This window comes from Notothenia coriiceps, unplaced genomic scaffold, assembly GCF_000735185.1.
Source record: "Notothenia coriiceps isolate Sejong01 unplaced genomic scaffold, NC01 NC01_scaffold00037246, whole genome shotgun sequence".
In the NCBI taxonomy this organism is placed as follows: domain Eukaryota; kingdom Metazoa; phylum Chordata; class Actinopteri; order Perciformes; family Nototheniidae; genus Notothenia; species Notothenia coriiceps.
In genome coordinates, this window is record NW_011369947.1 from 24,935,693 (window position 1) to 24,954,762 (window position 19,070).

Here is a 19,070-nt window from a genome sequence, read left to right on the forward strand (position 1 = left end):
CCCCCCCCGTCTTATTGAAAGTGCTGGTCTCAGGCCAAGGCTTTTCCAACCACAACTAATTGAATGCATCTGCACGCGGCTACATAATGATCTCTGGGTTTCTCCTCAGCTCGCTTTTTTTTTCATGTTAAGTCAAAATGACAAAGCTGGCCTCTGTTTCCTCACTCCTCTCTGTCTTTATGTTTCTCTTTCTGCCTTCCTGCTCCCCGTTTTTTCTCAAAATCAGAGAAGGCCTCAAAAAGAATATCGGTGGATGGTTGTCAGCATTCATGGGACGCTTTTATTTCGCTAGGGAAGAGGAGGAAGAGTTACACTCGGCTGATGTTGTGCAGTTTGTCTTGTAGACCTTCTACTTTTTTGGAGTGAGGCACAAAGTGGTACACAAAACAGAAGCAGTGTGAGCCAAGATCAGAGGGCTAGCAGACACAGATAGAAGTACCCTTCTGCAAAGTACAGGATGATAATCTAATAACACATACTTGTAATTTGCGTCAGGACACAACGTACGTAAAGATATCTTTGGACATTGGGAAAGACGGTGGCTCAAAATGAGAGTAATGACATGCTATATCCAGATGAATAAATGATCCGGTCGGCTTAAGGGACTCTAAACAGTCCTCTCATTGATTCATCATGCTTCTGCTTGTCACAGTTGTTGTTGTTTTCTGTGGTGTGATTTAACGGCCTGAGATCTGGCCCTGCAGAGCGGAGCGGACTGAGCCAAGTCCCTCAGGACCAAACAGCCTCAGCAACAGCACTCTCTCACCGGCTCTTCTGCTGACGGGAGTTTACTGTGTGGGATCTGTGAGGCTTACCCACACTTTGGGTTGTTTAGCCGCAACCGCTGGTCGCTAGGAAGGGAAAAGGCGTTGAACACATACGGAGGGTTAAAGTTCTGTAAAGTTGCATTCCGTCTGTATGAACGATAGCTGCCATGACTTGCAATGCATCTGACTCTGATCTTTTTTTGGAACACACATTGTTTGAATAAAATAACAAACAATTAATATCCCATGATCCTGGCTCAAACTGCCACTACATATCAGCAATGAGTAGTCGGAATCCATAGGTAGACACTCTTTATTGTTTTGGTAATCTTTTGAAAATATAGCAACAAAAATGTCATATATATACTTCCCTGATTTAAATCATAAACAAGTGTTTATTTTCAGATTTTAACTGACAAAGCAAGACATTTATAGTCATTAATTATGAGAAACTCCTATTGATTTATAGATTTTAAAAATAATTTTTAAACATTTTATAGACCAAACTATTCATCTAAATAATAAGCAGAAAAATCAATAATAACAAATTATTGTTTGTTGCCGTATTAATGAATAACACTCATATTATTTAATTACTATAAATTAATCTTAATAGTCATTTAATACTTTGTTGTAAAGTTTAAAACCCTTTTCAGAGCAGTGCCTATTTTAAAATGTGACACCACTAAAACAGAAGTCCCTGGAAACACACACACACACACACACACACACACACACACACACACAGTACGCTAAGACAAAGCTGTCTTCCATTGAGAGAATAACTCATTTCAACGCTGATTGCCTCAGTCGGCAGCAATGAATACTACTCAGCTGAAAAAAGCAAACGTCATAGCACTAAAATCTTTCTTTAACTAAGTGACTTTGAATTTGATGCAAATGGTTTTATTTGGATTTTACTGTTAAAATGTTTCAAAAAGTGTTTTCAATCCTTGCATTTACAGGATTACAGGTCCAACTAAGGAGTACTACAGAGAACGTTCCTCCCCTTTGTCATTCTACCACCACAACTTCACATACATAGCCACACCCCCACCACTGCATCCATAACCGTAAACATCAACTGTGTGCTCAAGTGAAAGGTGAACATAGCTGCACCAACACTTGGAACCTCTCCTTCCCTCACCCCTCAACCTCTCACCCACCTCCAAGGATCCCGCTGAGTGGCTGCTGTTGGCATTGGTGCTGCCCAAGTTGCGTGGCAGGGTCCTGGTTCTCTCCACTGTGGATCCCCCTGTCAGAATTTGTCTGACCGACGGCCTCTGGCCCTGCTTCAGCTGGAGCGAATGCCCATGGGAGTGCATGTGTCCTCCGTGGGAGTGTACAAGACCAGCCGGAGCCATCATGTGGGCGTGCCCGTGGGGCATGGTTTTGATCGTCCCATAGGAGCGGTTGAGGTTCATGGCGATGTTCATGTCACCTACGCTTGACGGCACAAAATCCGCCGGGTACGCCTCACTCTCAGCTGGGTGGAGGGTCAGGGGTGAGGGAGGCGGGGGGAAGGGAGGATCCTCCACTGCGATGTTGAGGGGCTTGTCCTCGCCCCCCAGACCCAGGCCTCCTCCTTGAGAGCAGGGAGCTGGAGGTTTGAGACTAACCGTCCTACGAGGTAAGACCATGTAATCTCCCTCCCCACTTCCTCCATTTACTCCGCTCCCACATCCACTGCCTCCACTACAGGCACTTCCGTCCTGGGAGGTGTTGGAGGAGGGGGGCGGTCGAGCCCACCCTAGGCCACTCTCGGTGCACAGGTAGATTGGAGCGCCGCTACGTTGCTGCCCATGCTGTCTCTGCTGATCGAGGTTCACGTCCTTCTTTAGGGGCGTCTCACTCAGCTCATTCAGGCCGCTCAGGGTTGGAACCTTGTGGAACAAAAAACGTTTTAGTATTTCTAATAATGTTATTTTCATTCATCATCAACTATGATCATTTCTTGTTGCTAGATTACATTTTCCATTATTTTTAAATGTAGTTTTGGGACTAGAAAAAGATCAAGCAATAGGTCAGTCAATGTAAACTTTAATCTTGTACCTGTACGATCAGGTTGGGAGGGGGGATGTTCCCGGGGAGGGAGCTGAAGTTGACCCCTTCCTGATGGGCTGCTAGCTTTGGATCCTCGTCATCATCCAGGGAGATGCGGGAAAGGGTGCCAGTGATGGTGGCCGGGTTACACGTGTTGACCTCCTTGAATATGACTAAGGTGCGAGGAGACAAGGGAAGCCATGGTAATACATAGAGTCGCGGAAAGGGGAGTTGGTAAAAGCAAGAAAAGAAGAAGTGAAGAGTTAAAATAAAGTGAGGTTAAGGAAGAGGCAAATGTTGAGGAAGCAGAACATTGAGAAGTATAAAGAGGAAGGTAATGTAATGGAAATAAGTTGATAAATGTTAAACAGGCGACAGATAGGCGAAACAGAAACATACATTAGGGTTTCGATAGTGACGTTTGTTTGAATCTTTGATGTGACTGTGAGATATATTGCATATCCAAGAGAATGTCACTTCAGTTTTTGGTCTTATGCGGTTCGAAGTTACTAAGATGAGTTGTGTCTCTAAAACTGTGACCTTAAAGTGTTGCTCCAACTAAAGTTTTGTCGGTGTGCCAAGATTTTTATTAGCTTGGAGAAAGTGCAAAATGTGCATCCAAGGAAATGGAGCCAAATCCTCTATCCCTGCTATCTTGCTTCACAGTTTAGTATGCCCTGTGTGTGTGAGTCTGTATACCTATGTTCTTTAATGCATGTGCATTAACGTGTATTCCTGTATTAGCCCAGGGCCTTTTTTCATTTCATAAAACTGTAAATAAAAACTATTTATAGTGGATTTGGGTTAGCTTTCATGCAAGTTGTTGAGGAAAGGAAACTACAAACAATACTATATATTTCTAGAATAGCTACTCCAAAATTAACTATGACATGCTGATCAGAGACGATGCTTAATCACATCTGACATCAATCTATCATCACAATCAAACACAACTCAAAGCGTTTTCAAGTTCATGCCAGATATCATGCTCATTCTGTCAGCATCAGAGGAAAGGAAATGTACTTTTGTGGCCCCAAAATCCAATTCTTAACCAAAGCATCTAGCACAGACCATTTTTGTGTAACCAGCATTGATGTGACAAAATGTTCAAAAGCACCACGTTTCATCAAAAATTGAAGCGGGATCCTGCTGAGTCTGAATATAACAGCAAGGACACTGGCTGAGTACAAAACATCACATTTTCTGTGTTTTACCGTCCTGTTGGTGCAACGTTATATGAAAGGACTTGACAAGGTTTTGCAAAATCTGATCCCTTCACATCTGCATCCAACAGCGGAGACCAACAGAATGGACTATAGACGAATTTGGCGGTAGTTTTACACCATTACTGCAGTGGCATGGTATTCATGTTGATTAATGAGGTACAAATTAGCATTTGATAAAAATGGGGGGGGGGGAATTGCCATATTGGTATTTTGGCCAGAAAGTAGCAAATAATGTTTGTGGGGGCTCTTTTTTTCTTGGCAGCTGATTGGTTCTCGGTTACTGACTTAAAAGATCTAAGTGAAATTGATTTCATTGAGCAGATGTGCTTGTGGTTTTTATCTTCCGTGTCGTTGCAGCTGATAACAGCAAAGCAAAGCAAAAACAAATAGCCATTTGTTAAAACTTAGAATTCTTTATCAAAAAGTCTGTTTACAAGAGAGGTACCACTGCAGTAATGTTGGATTTTCTACATCCCCGTACAATTGAGATTCGTCTATAGGAATTATTTAGGTTGAGGGACAAACCAGGCAGTGTTAATAAGGTCAATCGTGTGCACAACTTACATGGGTGTCCTCTCTCTGCAAGGATGGAGGGGGAAAGTGACTGTGTTAATATTTCACAAACACAAAACATCGGGGTACATTTGTAACATATCCAAACACAAGACCAGCAGCGAGTGAAACAGGTCTTTACACACTGAGGAGTGTTATTATCATGCACAATTAAACACAGTCTCATTCAAACATATGCTCACTGAACACACATTGGGCAGAATCAGTGTGATTGATAAGGAATAATAATTGGTGTGCAGCTGTGTGGACATGTACTGCAGCAGCACATCATCTCCTGTCAGTCTATCAACATGCAAAGCAGCAAGCTACGTTGCAGCTCTCCATTGCCTCTCTGCAATGCTAATCCTGTGTTGGACAAAAGAGGAGACAAAGGGAGAAATGGAAAAGTAAATCATGTGGAAGGGAGAGCTTACCTGTTTGACATGCCAAGTCCACATCCTTCTCAAAGTCCGTCTAAGAGGGAGGAAGGGTGGGAAGAGAGAGGAAATACAATGAGTGTCATTACATTCAACGTATTAATAGAGACAACAGCCAGGTGAGTGATTGGATTTCAAATGGTTATGCTGTATCTAATGATGTTTTAATCTGACAGTTTAAAAAAACGAAAGGATCTGTTGCTATGGTGACACTTTACAACCAAGTAAATTAGTTTAGCCCCCTGTGAATGAGACGGTGCCTTAAGTCATACATGTTCAGTTTTCATCTGTTCAAAGTGAATTTTTTCAAGGTCTTTAAAAAAAAAAAAAAGAGCAGAGAATTATGCAAACACTGCTACTGTGCTCCTAATGTGTATCAGTGCACAGCAGCAGATCCAAATACAGTTTTGAAACAAGACGAGCAGAACCCAGTTTCTGCTTTTCCAGCTATGTAATGCTACTATACGACTCAACAGTCACCTCGCTATTGTCTAAATGCCAACAGGGAGAGTAATTTACTCTGCAGCTAAACTATTATCTGCTGGGCCAGTTGAAGCACAACTTTCCCGTCTTCCAGCCGTGCATTTGTTAGACTGGAAAAACATATTTTGTACCTTTACAATTCATTCACAGCAGGGACCATAACACAAACATCCCATACAACACTGAGTTTAACCTGCACTCCGATTCACTTTTTATGTAGATAAGGTTCAAAATGTATGTTTATTTGGTTTGTTCTCACTTGAGGAGAGCAGGGTGGCACTTCTCCTCTGGGTAAAGTGAAACTACCAAAGACTGAGGGCGGTGGGTTGAATTAAAAAGTATTGTTTCTAGAATGGCTATCACTCAAGTTTTTCAGTGAAAGTGAAGCTCATTGCCATGCAGTTGTGGTCCTCCCTTCTCTCACCAAAGAGCCTCCTCCTGTCCTCGGTGGGATTCATTTACAAAAGCTTTTGTTTGGATGATACACTAGAGATTTTAGACATTTTGGGCACGCCACACAGGCAAAGAGAAGAGGAAGGGGAGAATGAAAAACTGAAAGAGAGAAGGAGAGACTATGTGAAGGTCTCAGAGGAGCAGCAAAGCTCTTAGTACGCAAATCACCCGCAGCACCGTAAATGGGTCTCTACTAAATGGACGAATGAGGATATGAAATAAACCGCTCTCTCTTTCTCTCAGACACTCTCTACCATTCAAATGGAGAAAAACAAATCATCTTTATTTTAACTATAATACACTCTCTTTATGAAACCCTCAGGTTAAGTACAGTAAGTCATCAAAGTCAACAAACACTATAAGGGAACAACGTTTATTTTGCTCAGTCCATCCAATAAAACACAGCCTTCTGGGGAGGTTCCTACTGAAATAATTGCAAAAGAAACCAATATGTTCTTAATCAATTAAAAACACATTATTTTCTGCATACCATGCTAAAGTAAAAGAGGGAGTCTATATCATACACCACAGATATTCCTACGTAGATTTAAAGGTGGAATATTTAATTAAAACAAAGCATAAATACAGGAAATATGGGAAAAGGCTAGCCTGGCACTTTCCAACAGGAAAATAAGATGCCTACCAGCTTTCTAGCATCACTTATAAGCATGTAATGTCTTCTGTGTCTATTTAAGATAAATGAAACATGTAGAATTGCTACCTTGTGTTTTTACCAGGGTTTGTGTGGGACTATTTTCTGTCTGGGCGAAGTGACCCTACATCCACAGTACCCCCTTTAAAACCATAAAGTAACAATTCCAAATTCCGATTGTTTACAGATTAAACAACATATAGAAAGTCCATGAGTGAGTTGAGCCATTTGTAGTCCTTGCACTAAGCTAAGCTAAAATACGCTAAGCCAGTTATTGGCAATAGGTTTTATATTTAGAAAACATATAAAAGGCTTCCATCTTCTCATGTACCTCCTAGAAAGGGGTATTTTTCTAAATGTCTAACCATTCCTCTCATATCTGTTCCTAGTCATTGCAAAAATATTATTCTACAGATTCCACCTTTAATCCATTCTAGGGGCTTCACTATTCATAATGACAATGACTTTTCTACGAGTGACATACTGGAAAGCTTCCGATGTGGTTGTGGGCGACGTGGTTATGGTTATGAGCGTGGTTGTGGTTGTGGGTGTTGTTCAGGATGGGGCTATGCTGGTGTGCATGGCTGTGCTCGAGGCCCTGGTTGTTGCTGCGGGGCAGACTGTGGTAACAGGTTTGTTGGCAGGCCTGGTGGCCCGCAGGTGGCAACTGCTGGTGGCAACTGGACAGACACGGGGGGGTGCCGATACGCAGAGAGCCATACTGCTGCCCACTGAAGTTCACATTAGAGCAATTCTGATGGTGTAAAAGGAATTAATGAATACAAAAATAAAACGGAGATTAACTAATTAAACACTTGAACTGAAAAAAGCTTTTATACTGCTTAAGAAGAAGGTGTAGCTGCACTTCTACGTCTCTAAATGTCGGCGGTTTAACATTTAAATACTGACAATATAGCAACGACCTGAGAGTAGTTATGATGGGGACATTGCATTACTGGTGGCTCCAAATTATCCATCATAATTAATATTCTCAAGGGTATTGTGTTCATTAAACCGTCCATGCATATGTGCCGTCACTTTTAGATGAAACTTTACCAGCCGAGAAGTAGTTGGCACAGCAACGAGCTGTGTGTATGATAACAATACATTTAACCCAAAATCAAATAAGCTCAGTTAGACTGTAGATGTTCCTCTCGGTTATGAAAACAGAGAAAGAAAATGTGTCATAATGGGTTCTCCGAGCAGAATGATGGCTCCAAAGTTTAATCTTGATAACCTCAGAGGGGCGTTCAGAAAGCCATAATCGTTACCGCAAACAGGTCTGAGGGAGGAATAAAGGGAATAGCGTTGTGAGAGTCGCTCGTGCTCTCATAGTCGCAGTGTGACCGTGCTGACATTGGCGAGGCATTTCAAGTCTATATGATTTATCACACTATTAGCCAGATTTGGAACACGTACAATAACCTTACGGGAGCTCCGTGCTCTTCAAATACAGAGCAGGAAGTTTAGGTTCAAAGTAAATAAAAGTGCTGAAATGAATGTTTTGGTAATACACGAAATGCCATGAGCAATACACACATTTTCATCATGAAGAAAATGCGAGCAACAAGAATATCAAAATGCAATTAAATGAATCCATGCAGGCTACTTTTACAGAAGTGGATTCTTTTGACAACATTTCATGTCCAGTTATGACACCACAGGATTTTTTAGGCTGGGAGGGAAATTGCATTTTCGAAGGTAAATTACATTTTTGGGAAAAAATACAAATGGTAGATGCATAATGCATAAACAATAATGACTTCCTTAAGGGAAAAAGTGAGAGCCAGGTATGAGTTTGAGCACAACAATCATGCTTCCTGTTATTGGAGCTGAAGCTACAAAGCTCCAGCATTAGTATGAAGCTAATGGATTGCAATGCGGGATGAAATGAAATGCTATTCACCATGATCTGCACCTGTCCATTCTTGCAGGAGTCTGGGGAGTTTTCGCTGTCATCTTTACATCCCCCCATCCTACAGCGCACCGCATCCTGCACCTAAAGGCGTGGAAAAGAGAAGAGGATAAATACAGAGTGGGAGGGGAACAGAATAAGGGAGAAAATAAGTTTGCAGACATTTTACTTTTTTTACTTAAAGGTTTTTCAAACGCTGGAACATGGGGAACTCACTCCCTCAGACATGATATATTCCCAGTCTGTATCACTGCAATGACAGATGTTCAGTGAATACCAAATTATGTGAAAAAGGCACAAAAAAAAAAGCTATATTCTATGCAAATAGCTCAGCCTTGTAGCTTATGTAACTTTCAGTGGGTTGGTATAGAAAGCACAAAGCAGTTCTTTAAAGTGGCGTATTTGTGCCTTGTGAGATCAGCGCCGCTCTGCCCAAATTAAAATCACCAGCGTGGCTTATAGGATGTTCCAACCAATGGGCTTTTTGATTGCCATGTTGTTGTTTTTTCTCTATCCTCCAAAGTATGCCATTCTAAGCAAACACACACTAGCCGGCCGTCAAAGGTCAGGTTCTTGTAACACAGCTCAAATCAAATGGATCCCTGCGCATCGTGTTTCACAACCGACTCTGAGGTTCTTTCCCCCCATCGGGCTCTGTATTATAGATACCCTGGTTACTTGCTGAGGAGCAACATCATTTCTCAATGTTGCCGCTGTCAAAGCCCATAAGAATCTCATGGGTGGAAATACAAGAGTGCTCGAGCAAGAGGCTGCGCAAGAGCGAACGAGAGCATCTTCAATCTAGCTGGGTGGTCTCATCTGTGTGTGTGTGTGTGTGTGTGTGTGTGTGTGTGTGTGTGTGTGTGTGTGTGTGTGTGTGTGTGTGTGTGTGTGAAAAGCAGCTCATCCTGACATCAAAGTGAAGAGCTCCTCTATGTGTCCACACCTCTCTCCACCTTGCTCTCCATTTCCTCCTCCCTTACCATCATCCCCTGCTTCGCTTTTGAATCACGTCCCCTTCGCCATCTCTGCATGCAATTTGTCATCCACTCTCCTTCCTCCCCTTCCTCTCTACTCACTTAACTAAGTCCTTCCCTCACAGAATACCTTCACATGTCTCCTCTCCTGCTGGCTCCTGACTGATCTCAGCAGGCTTACCCTGCCACCTCCTTCCTTTTATCCTCCGTTGTACCCCTACATGCAACAGGCCCTATCAGAGGGCGTGTTTTCAGTCTGTGCTTAACTTCAAGTAACATCACACTCTCAACTGCCTTCCCTCTTGTTTTGCAGCGTAATGCTTCCTTGTTTCCCCCCCGTGTTCCTCCCCCTCCCTTCCCTCCGGCACAGCACTCCCCTCTGCCTGTTGTTCAGCAGCTACGAAGGATTTACGCAGGGGATTTTCATACACTTACAATAAATAATTCCTGGATTTACTGTACCCTGATCCCTGCCGCTTTTGTGATATTGATTTAATGCAGCTAAGCACATCGAGCATTTAGGAATTCACTTACACCATGAAGTGCATTCAATATCATAATGATCTCTTGGATAAAGACAAGGCTCTGTGTGGTGTACATGCATCAGCGACACATTTACAGTTATGGAAAAACGATGACATTGTAAATCCATTCATTGAGTCCAATTTTGATTTAGCCAGATGGAAAATGAGTGTGTGTAAATGTCTATCTCAAGGGCACGACTTCATGTATGTTGACAATGGGTTTAAAACCCAGCATTCCGGGACACACACACAAGCATGTGGCAAAAAGGAACTAGAGGGTATTAGTCTGGGACTTATCGTCTTATTTCCCACACCATATTACTAAGCTCCTTAAAGCAGCCTTGGATCAGATGGACAATACTGCACTATCATACTGCATTATGTAGAGGAAGCGCCACAACACAGGACATAAATACTGGGCTAATCCCTCTTATGTCTGGTCCGCCTGTGTTCTGCAGAGACTTCAAACTGACCTGGAAACTAACGTGACATTTACGAACATGAATCGCACCTGTCAGAGGAAGTGAATGTCGCTGAGGTCACTGTGTGGTGCTGAATTAAAAATGGATGAACTCGAAATGTCTAGGATGGAAGAAGGAAAAATGGAAAAACCGATTTACCTCTCGACGCATTGCACAGTGGACGGTGATGATGACGAAGCCTTGGACGGAGTCAAAGACAGCAAAAAGGACCTGGAGGAGACAACAAAATGTTTCCTTGTTAATTATGACACATTATATTTTCATAGTGGTCCCAACAAATGTAAAAACAATTGCACCTGTGTAAAGTGTTTTTTTTTGTTTTCCATGGATTCCTCCCACAACACATACTATACAGAGTGTGACACAGGATATATATATGATCTCATATCAATATTTGGTATCATTCATTAGAGTTTCAATGCATTACAAATCATTGTTTCATCACTTTTCTTTGAGCAGTTTACAGTGCTAATCTTTCCATCACCGCTCTGACAGTTGCTATTTCCGACTTCTTTTCACCTGGTAAAACCCAAGAGCCAGAAAGTGTGTTGTGTTACCATGGCAACAAGAGACCTGAGCTGCCATTACCGTTTTTTATCTGTGGTATTATTGCAAAGTTAACTTAGGATCTTGATATGGTGATTTTATTCATTTATGCCTTTTTTCTCCCTGTTTTCATACATTTGCGAACGGAATATAAAAATGCCGTTTAAGTAAATGCCTTGTTTTACGGTTTTCTGACAAGTTGAAAGATGAGAAATGCTCCGAAAAAAAAGAGACTCTTGTGTCACTCTTGAACTGTCTTTAAGGCACCCCAGGATGTTGAAGCACCCTTTTTTCAAACCCACCATATACTATCCAATCCTGTGATGCTGTAGTGAAAGGACTCAGGGATCATTAGAGAAACACAGGAATTAAAAAAGTCAACCAAGCCATGTTTATTCATAATAAATCAGTGTAGCCATTCATATTTTCATTCATAGGCTGTGTCTCTGATCATGGTCTTGACATAGTGGGATCGTTTGTTCATTGTTTTATATTTTTTCCAAAGTTGATCCTATTTTTTGGTTTATTTACACATAATCATTCAGGATTAAAGGGGCCCCATTATGCTTTACTGTGTGTTCCTTTCCTAGTGTGTTTAGTGTTGTGTGCATGTAATGGTCTGCAAAGGATGCAATGCCTAATTCCCCAGGCTAATGGACATAACACCTGTAAGCGGTTGACCATTATTACATATCATTTAGCTAATGCTTTTATCCAAAGCGAGATTCCAATAAGTGGCCAATCACTAACCAGATAACCAATCAGAGCTCTGGTTTCAGACAGTGGGAGAAAAGAGGTGCTGCAACACAGGCAGTATGAGACTAATAAAGAGCTTTTCAAACATTAAAGCATGGAAACATGTCATAGTACAGTAGAAGCACAACACACCATTATGAAACCTGGACATTTGCATAACAGGGCCCCTTTAATGTGATAAAGTTCAAAAAGCATGCCTCCCCCCCCTATTTGATGCCATTCACCAATGTAAAGCCACCTTTTCTATAGTGCACCACTTGTTTTAGAGACACAGTGTGTAAGGGTATTGCTGAGAAACATCACCTGGAAAAGTGTGGAGCGCCGGTCAGTTATGGCCAGCACTGCTGACATCCAGGTTAATGCTAACAGGGGGAGAACTACGCAGGAGCTCCACAGAGACGCCCTGTCAGAGAAAGAGAAAGAAAGGCAGACACAGAGAGGGTGGGGGGTAGGGAGAGGAAACAATGAGAAGGTACAAGGGGTTCAGTCTCAAACCAGACCAGCCATCTTTGGTAAGTCATACAATTCCACTTCTCACACACACAGATCAGTCAGAGGTTCAGTGGTGGGCAGTTTGTAGCTGATTGGCACACCGAGGTTTGCTTAATATTCTAACTGAGATGCGCTAGATGATGTGTAATCATGTGGATAGTTATGACACTGACAATTGCTCACAATTACAGGGTTGGTGTGCAGCAAGTGTCATGTTGGTGGAGTGAGAGGCAAAAGGCAGAGGGCCAAAAGGGAGGAAGAAGACAGGCCATTGACAAGTACTGACACAGGGCCCTTCTGAGCAGTACGTGTGTGTGTAGGAGTGTGTGTGTGTGTGCATGTGTAACTCTACAGAGTCAGACACCAATTTAAAATGTTCATGCCTTTCGAGCACATATTCCTAGTTTTACAAATGTCAGTCTGACTGACAGACAGCTCTGTTTAGCTGCGCTGAGAGTTAAGCAGGTCATTATACAGGGGCCTTTCCAAAGCTATGATTAAAATAGAAAATCTAACTAAAACATGTCCTCTTGTTAACGTTTCCAAGTCTTTTTTTTTAAACCATAGTATATGGTTCAATTCCACGACACATTCTAAGAGAAAAGAAACACTAATACTTCCAGTGTACCTCGTTGTAAATAATAAGTGTCTTTAATGAGCTATTATTTTTAAGTGCTACAATATCATTTGGGAGAGAGAAATATGGGGGACGCTTTTATCACAAAATTCTAATTGTCTCCATCTAGAAATAAATTCCCAAGTACTACTCTTTAAAGCTTTATCACTTAGGTATAAATAGACCCGGCTTACTATATAATAATACTATAGAGAGTGAAGGCGTGTGTAATGTGAGAAACATTGAAGGTGAATTATTGTGTTTGAATGCTTTTTCAGTAAATTACAAATTATACTGCACAGACTGTTTGATTATGGCTAGGATTTCTATGAACTCATTATTCTGAAGAACCCTCCTGCCAAAGTAGAATTTCACAAGCAGCTAGAATGAATGCAGTAATGTGTGGTATAAATGAATTCTAATAATATACTATTATGCATTCAGCAAAGATGTAGGTGGATCTGAGATTGACAAAGATGGGTAAAAGAAAGTCGATAATGGCCCCATGTTTCCCTAGTGACAACAAGAGACTGATACAAAGTTGTTACTGCAAATAGGCAATCTCATTCCATTAGTGTCCAATCATGCAACAACACAACTAAGATCAGTGCTCCTGCTTTAAACAGAGTGCTCCTCTAAAACAAACACAACGCCGTAATGAAAGATTTGCACAAGGACGTAGTTAAATATGCAAAGGATGGTTTGCAAGCGAAAGACGGGAGGAGGGTCTTTCATTAACAGACTGGCTGCTCTGAACATTAGACCATGAATACAAAACAAAACTGTTCTCAAGGAAAGAAAATACATATAAATAAGGCCTATTTTTTTTAAAAGACTATGTGGAAGCACGTTAACAACCTATAGGAGATGCATACAGAGAAATGCATACAACACTAGCCTCCATTTATTATTACATTTAGAAAGTTGCACAATATTGATTTGCATATATTAAATATAATAGTAATAAACATTGTTTGAGAAATGTTGTATTCAAACAGATTCATTGAAAATGTAGGCTGAGATATTTGGACCTTTAGTCCTTGATATGGAATTTAAAATTCAAAAAGCACTGGATTATAGCATGTTTTCTCCGGCCTTTTAAACTGCTAAACCTAATATGTAATACTGATTCGACAAAGCATCCTGCAGAGCCACAACATACTTAGGAACTCATTCCTCCAGCCGTGTAGCACTCTCTAGTTTGCACAGTATGTAAAGATTGTTAGCACATTTGATATTTTCAAATGCCTTGCCAGTTATTTGTATAGCACACAAAGGTACAACAACACATCTTAAAATGCCACACCGTAACCGTAACAAGTCAAGCCTCTACAATCCAGCACTACAAACAAGTTCAAACAATCTGATTTACAAACACTGCATGACACAGGTCGGGTTGCATGACCTCAGGAAAATCCACTTTGGATCAAGACATGCACTCATTAAATATCGGCGGCTTATTGGAGACGTTTTTTCCCTTTTAAATGTGTTTGTTTTTCCTGAATGTCATCCTGCATCATTATCAACAGCCAGAGATTAGGATAAAGAAGGCAGAGAAGATGGTGCAGAGTAAGAGACAGAGAGAGGAATGGGGAGAGAGAAAAAGTAGAAAGATGAAGATGGACTAACATGGCACTGCTGGCAGTCTGGCTGGACATAGCGGTGCTCGAGATCACGCCACACTTGGAGCATTTCAGGAGCAGTCGGCTACGCGCCTCAGCTGGGACACTTTAGGACATGTGCACAAAGACACACACAAACACACACAACCATGTGGGTGGGAGACATGGGAGTGGGGTTGGGGGGAATGTGTGGAAACACAAGTGTCGGTAATGGCAACAGGTGAATGTGTAGGTTGCAAAAAAGAACCAAAAGAAAATAAGTAAAAGTGGACACAACAAAGGGAGGGAGGAGAAAAGAAAAAAGGGGGAAGGGTAGGGAGAAAAAGAAAGAAAGGCAAATTAAAACCAGATCTTTAAAAAGTAGCAGCAATGAATAACAGTCAGAATACAAAGATTGACTCAGAGAAAGTGAGAGACGCACATTGCAATGTTACAGCAGAATAGTGTGGAATAACAGATTACAGTGACACACACAGGAAACACACCAACTATGTTATTCCACTGCTTGTGTAAGCAGGGCTGTGCACAAAGGAGCTTTACCAGGGTGCAGAGGAAGAGAAAGACTTTGGCTGTTTACTTACAGTTGACTAGTCAGGTGGAGAGAAACTGTGTATGTGTTCGTGCTACGTGTGTGTGTATATATAGCGCGACTGGAGAATGATGGGGCCATGCTCGGGCTATGCTACATTAACGTCCCATCACAGCTCATTGCTTTAGCGCCAGCCACATCCCCACGGCTTCATAAGAAAAAAACATTACGCTAATGACAGCCTGTCCTGTTAGCAACACGAGCAACCACTGTGTGAAGTAGCACTGGGATATGTATGCGCTCCTAAACATGGGCGTCTGAGAATCTGAGAGAGAGTGGGCTTATAGTTGGTATGTTTTGAAGTGGGGTCGCATTAAGTCATTAGTATCCATAGTCAGTCTAGTGCCTAATGTATATGGAGGTCTGTATGGTCCCAGTTTGAAGAAGCAGACAGTATAAGGAAAAGCAATATTCTGCTTTGAAGGAGCGCTGCAGCATAGGAGATTTTAGCCACATAAAAGAAAGGCTCCCAACCCCTCAAGAATAATATATATGTTTGAGTGCACGCTATATTGAGAGTATTTGAACCCCTTTAACCTGCCTGGAGACAGTCAATTTTAACAAGAAACTGAAGCTGCTATCCATGCTACTGTCAAAACTACCAAAATCCTTTGAAAAAAAACACAGGGGTTGCTGGTCCAACGCTAACTATTATTGCTACAAGCACTTTGGTTAGACCGAAATCAGACAAAATCTGACCAAAATGCAGACACACACTATGTGTATACATCTGTTGTGTTCTGTCACAGAGCAACAGAACACAACAGATGTCTTTTTGCCAAATTTCACTGTATTTTATAATAAAATCACACAATAACACAGACAATCAGGCAGCGTGAGACCCAGAAACTCCAGTGTTGAGATGGTAAAACTAGCATTTTATTTCAAGTAAGTTTAGTGGCTTTGGCGAGATAATTGGTAATGGCTACGGTTCCCCTTTGAAAACAGATTGGTCTCACGGCAAGGTTGAGTGATGAAAATATTCTAAATATATATATAAAATAAGGAAACCTTTTTTATTTATTTTGCCATTTCTTCAGTTGGCTAAAATACTGCTCTACTCCTGTGCGTTAACTCCTGCCTGCTTCCAAAACTAGGGTTCAGCCTACCTTCATGTACTGAAGGTTACACACTAACTTAAGATAAAACCTCATACCACCTCACTTCAAATCAACAAAACTATATTTTTGATCATAAACAGAATACACCAAGGACTCTGCCTGTAACAAAGAAGAGTGCATCTGTTTATGTGTGTATGTTTGTAAACAACAACCGGTTTAATCTCCATTGATTCAAATGGAAACAAAAGCTAATCAACCCCCTGGAGAGACCATCGGTTTTATTAACCCTTTCAGCTATACACACATTATCAATTTCAATGTGTGCAAGAGACAGACATTGGAGGAATTGTAATGAAAAAGATAGAGAAAAGAATACATGGAATCCATACGTATGGAAATGAAAACATGGATTTGGCTGTGAGAGCTGCGGAAATCCCAACTCAAAGGATTAGTAAAGATGTGGGTGGATGCATAAACATGTCTTCAATACTGTAGTATGTATCCATATAGTGTGTGTCTGCATTTTGTCTGATTTCGATTCAACCAACATAATCCTGTGTGTTCACGAAATATAATTAGAATTCCATCTATCATTGATCCACATGGCCACCTATTCATCTATGTCACATACAACTGAGAAAAGCAGACTTGGAAGTGATTGTGAATGCTAGATTTCACAGAGCAACAGAACACAACAGATTACTTTTTGCCAAATTTGACTGTATTTTATAATAATTTTTCTTGGGAGTCACAAGTGTGTGTGTTCAGAGTCCTTTGAACGCAGATTGTTGCATTACAAATATTGCCTCCCTGAGTTTGTTTCTGACAGAAGGTGACATGTATTTAATAGATTACATTTGTAGTCATTCCCCACCAAGAACAGTCGTTGAATGAGTAAGCTGTGTGTGTGTGTGTGTGTGTGTGTGTGTGTGTGTGTGTGTGTGTGTGTGTGTGTGTGTGTGTGTGTGTGTGTGTGTGTGTGTGTGTGTGTGTGTGTGTGTGTGTGTGTGTGTGTGTGTGTGTGTGTGTGTGTGTGTGTGTGTGTGTGTGTGTGTGTGTGTGTCGTCGTCTGTGTGTGTGTGTGTGTGTGTGTGAGGTGCAGACAGAGAGTTTAGGATGTTAACTTACCCCGCTCGCTGCTTTTTAGACTTGTCTGAGATGCCGTCTCGAGACATGAGCTTGTTAAAAACCACGATTCCAATGAGCATATTCACCTGAGAGAGACAGAGAGGACAGATGGATCAGGATTGCTAGAATGGATGCCAACATGCTCACATTTCTTTTCCCCTAATGTTTCAGTTGATTAAAAAAGACTTTGATTGTACCACAGACTAAAAATTACAGTATCTTTGCTGTTATGGTACCAAAGCTTTCTTTCTCCAATAAAAAACAAGCTTTAAGCTTATTACAAAAACATATATTTCCAAAAACACAGCCTTCAAATAAAACATAATTTCGAACACTTAACTCTTCCGCGTCCCGACCTTGCATACATAGTACACTAATCTTACGTTCCTTAAAGGGTCCTATCACTTTTTTTTTTTTACCACAAACTGTTGTTCCTCTGCAGATTTGACAATAGAGAGGCAAAGTCCCTCCCCTTCCGGTGGACCTCCATGGGACCTTATTTCGCAAAAAGTATGTATTGAAGTCAATGGAGAGAGAAAGATTATCTTTCGATACCGTTTGAATTGTGTCACGAATTACACATATGATGTTTAGACCCTCCAGAAAAACGCGAGCAAAAATCCTTGATTATGCGATTAAACATGCAGGGTTTTTATGTGATATTATGCAGTGAAAATTGCGGGAAGTTGCGAAATATGCGGAAAGTTGCGAAAAATAATAGATTTTTTTTTAAATATTGGGCTGTCTTATTTATTCTCTCTCACACACAACCTGCCACTAACGTTAAACCCCTTTCCTATTCAATTAAACACATTCAATGTTTATTTATTGTAAAAGCAATTGGGCTATTTTAATCACACACACACACACACACACACACACACACANTCTACTTCATCGACAAGGTGAGCGGCATGAGCACTATTAACATTGTCTGTACTCTATGTAGCTTTGGGGAGTTCATTGTCCTGTAATTCCTTTTTAAATACTCGTGAGTGGGGTTTAGCAGGTGCTTAAACGCTGGCCTGCAGTCGGAGGGAATGTCTTTTGTTAATCCGGCTGTCCTGATGTGCTCTAGCTGGCGCTGAGAGCGGGTAACGAGAAGGAGGAAGGAGAGACGGCCGACACCGTGGGCTGCTGCTCTCTGAGAGTCGAGCACATCAAACTTTACCCAGAGAACGACGGACAGGAGTTCGTGGTGGAGTTTGACTTCCTGGGTAAAGACTCCATCCGCTACTACAACAAAGTCCCTGTCGAGAAGAGGGTAAGGACAACACTCTGAACTAGGGATGTCCCGATCACCTTTCTTTGCTCCCGATCCGATTCCGATCATTTGACAATTTGCCGATACCGATTTTTCCCGATCCGATCTTTATGCAATGCATTAAGAGAAAAAAAAAGAAAAAAAGCATTCAAGTTGTCCCTTAAGGTTATTTTTTTATTTAAATTGGATATTCTATCCAACATGGATATAGCTTCTTTTTTTCACAGCAGCATTGGATCAGTTCAGTTGTGCAGCATTGGATCAAAACAAAATAAAGCTTTCAGTACTCGTTAGCTTACTGCTACAATTAGACACTGCGCCGACTCTGTTGCCAGATTTGAGAGAAATAAGCAACCAGGTCTATGAAAACAAGCCCCAAAGAAGCAACACATACATGATGTTGTGTAATTTGAAACCAAAACTAAGGCCTCAGGATGACTTTAAGACTTGAACATGGTCATTTTTGTTTTGTAACATTGAAATAC

At 41.3% G+C, this 19,070-nt stretch overlaps 1 protein-coding gene across 1 annotated transcript in view; it reads left to right on the plus strand.

The window, feature by feature from the left end:
• top1a (DNA topoisomerase Ia) overlaps window positions 1-19,070 on the plus strand; it is a 71,175-nt gene that overhangs the window by 44,212 nt on the left and 7,893 nt on the right. The window contains exon 15 of the mRNA XM_010795306.1: window positions 18,400-18,585. Coding sequence (XP_010793608.1) covers window positions 18,400-18,585 — 186 coding nt within the window. The remainder of the gene's footprint in view (window positions 1-18,399; window positions 18,586-19,070) is intronic.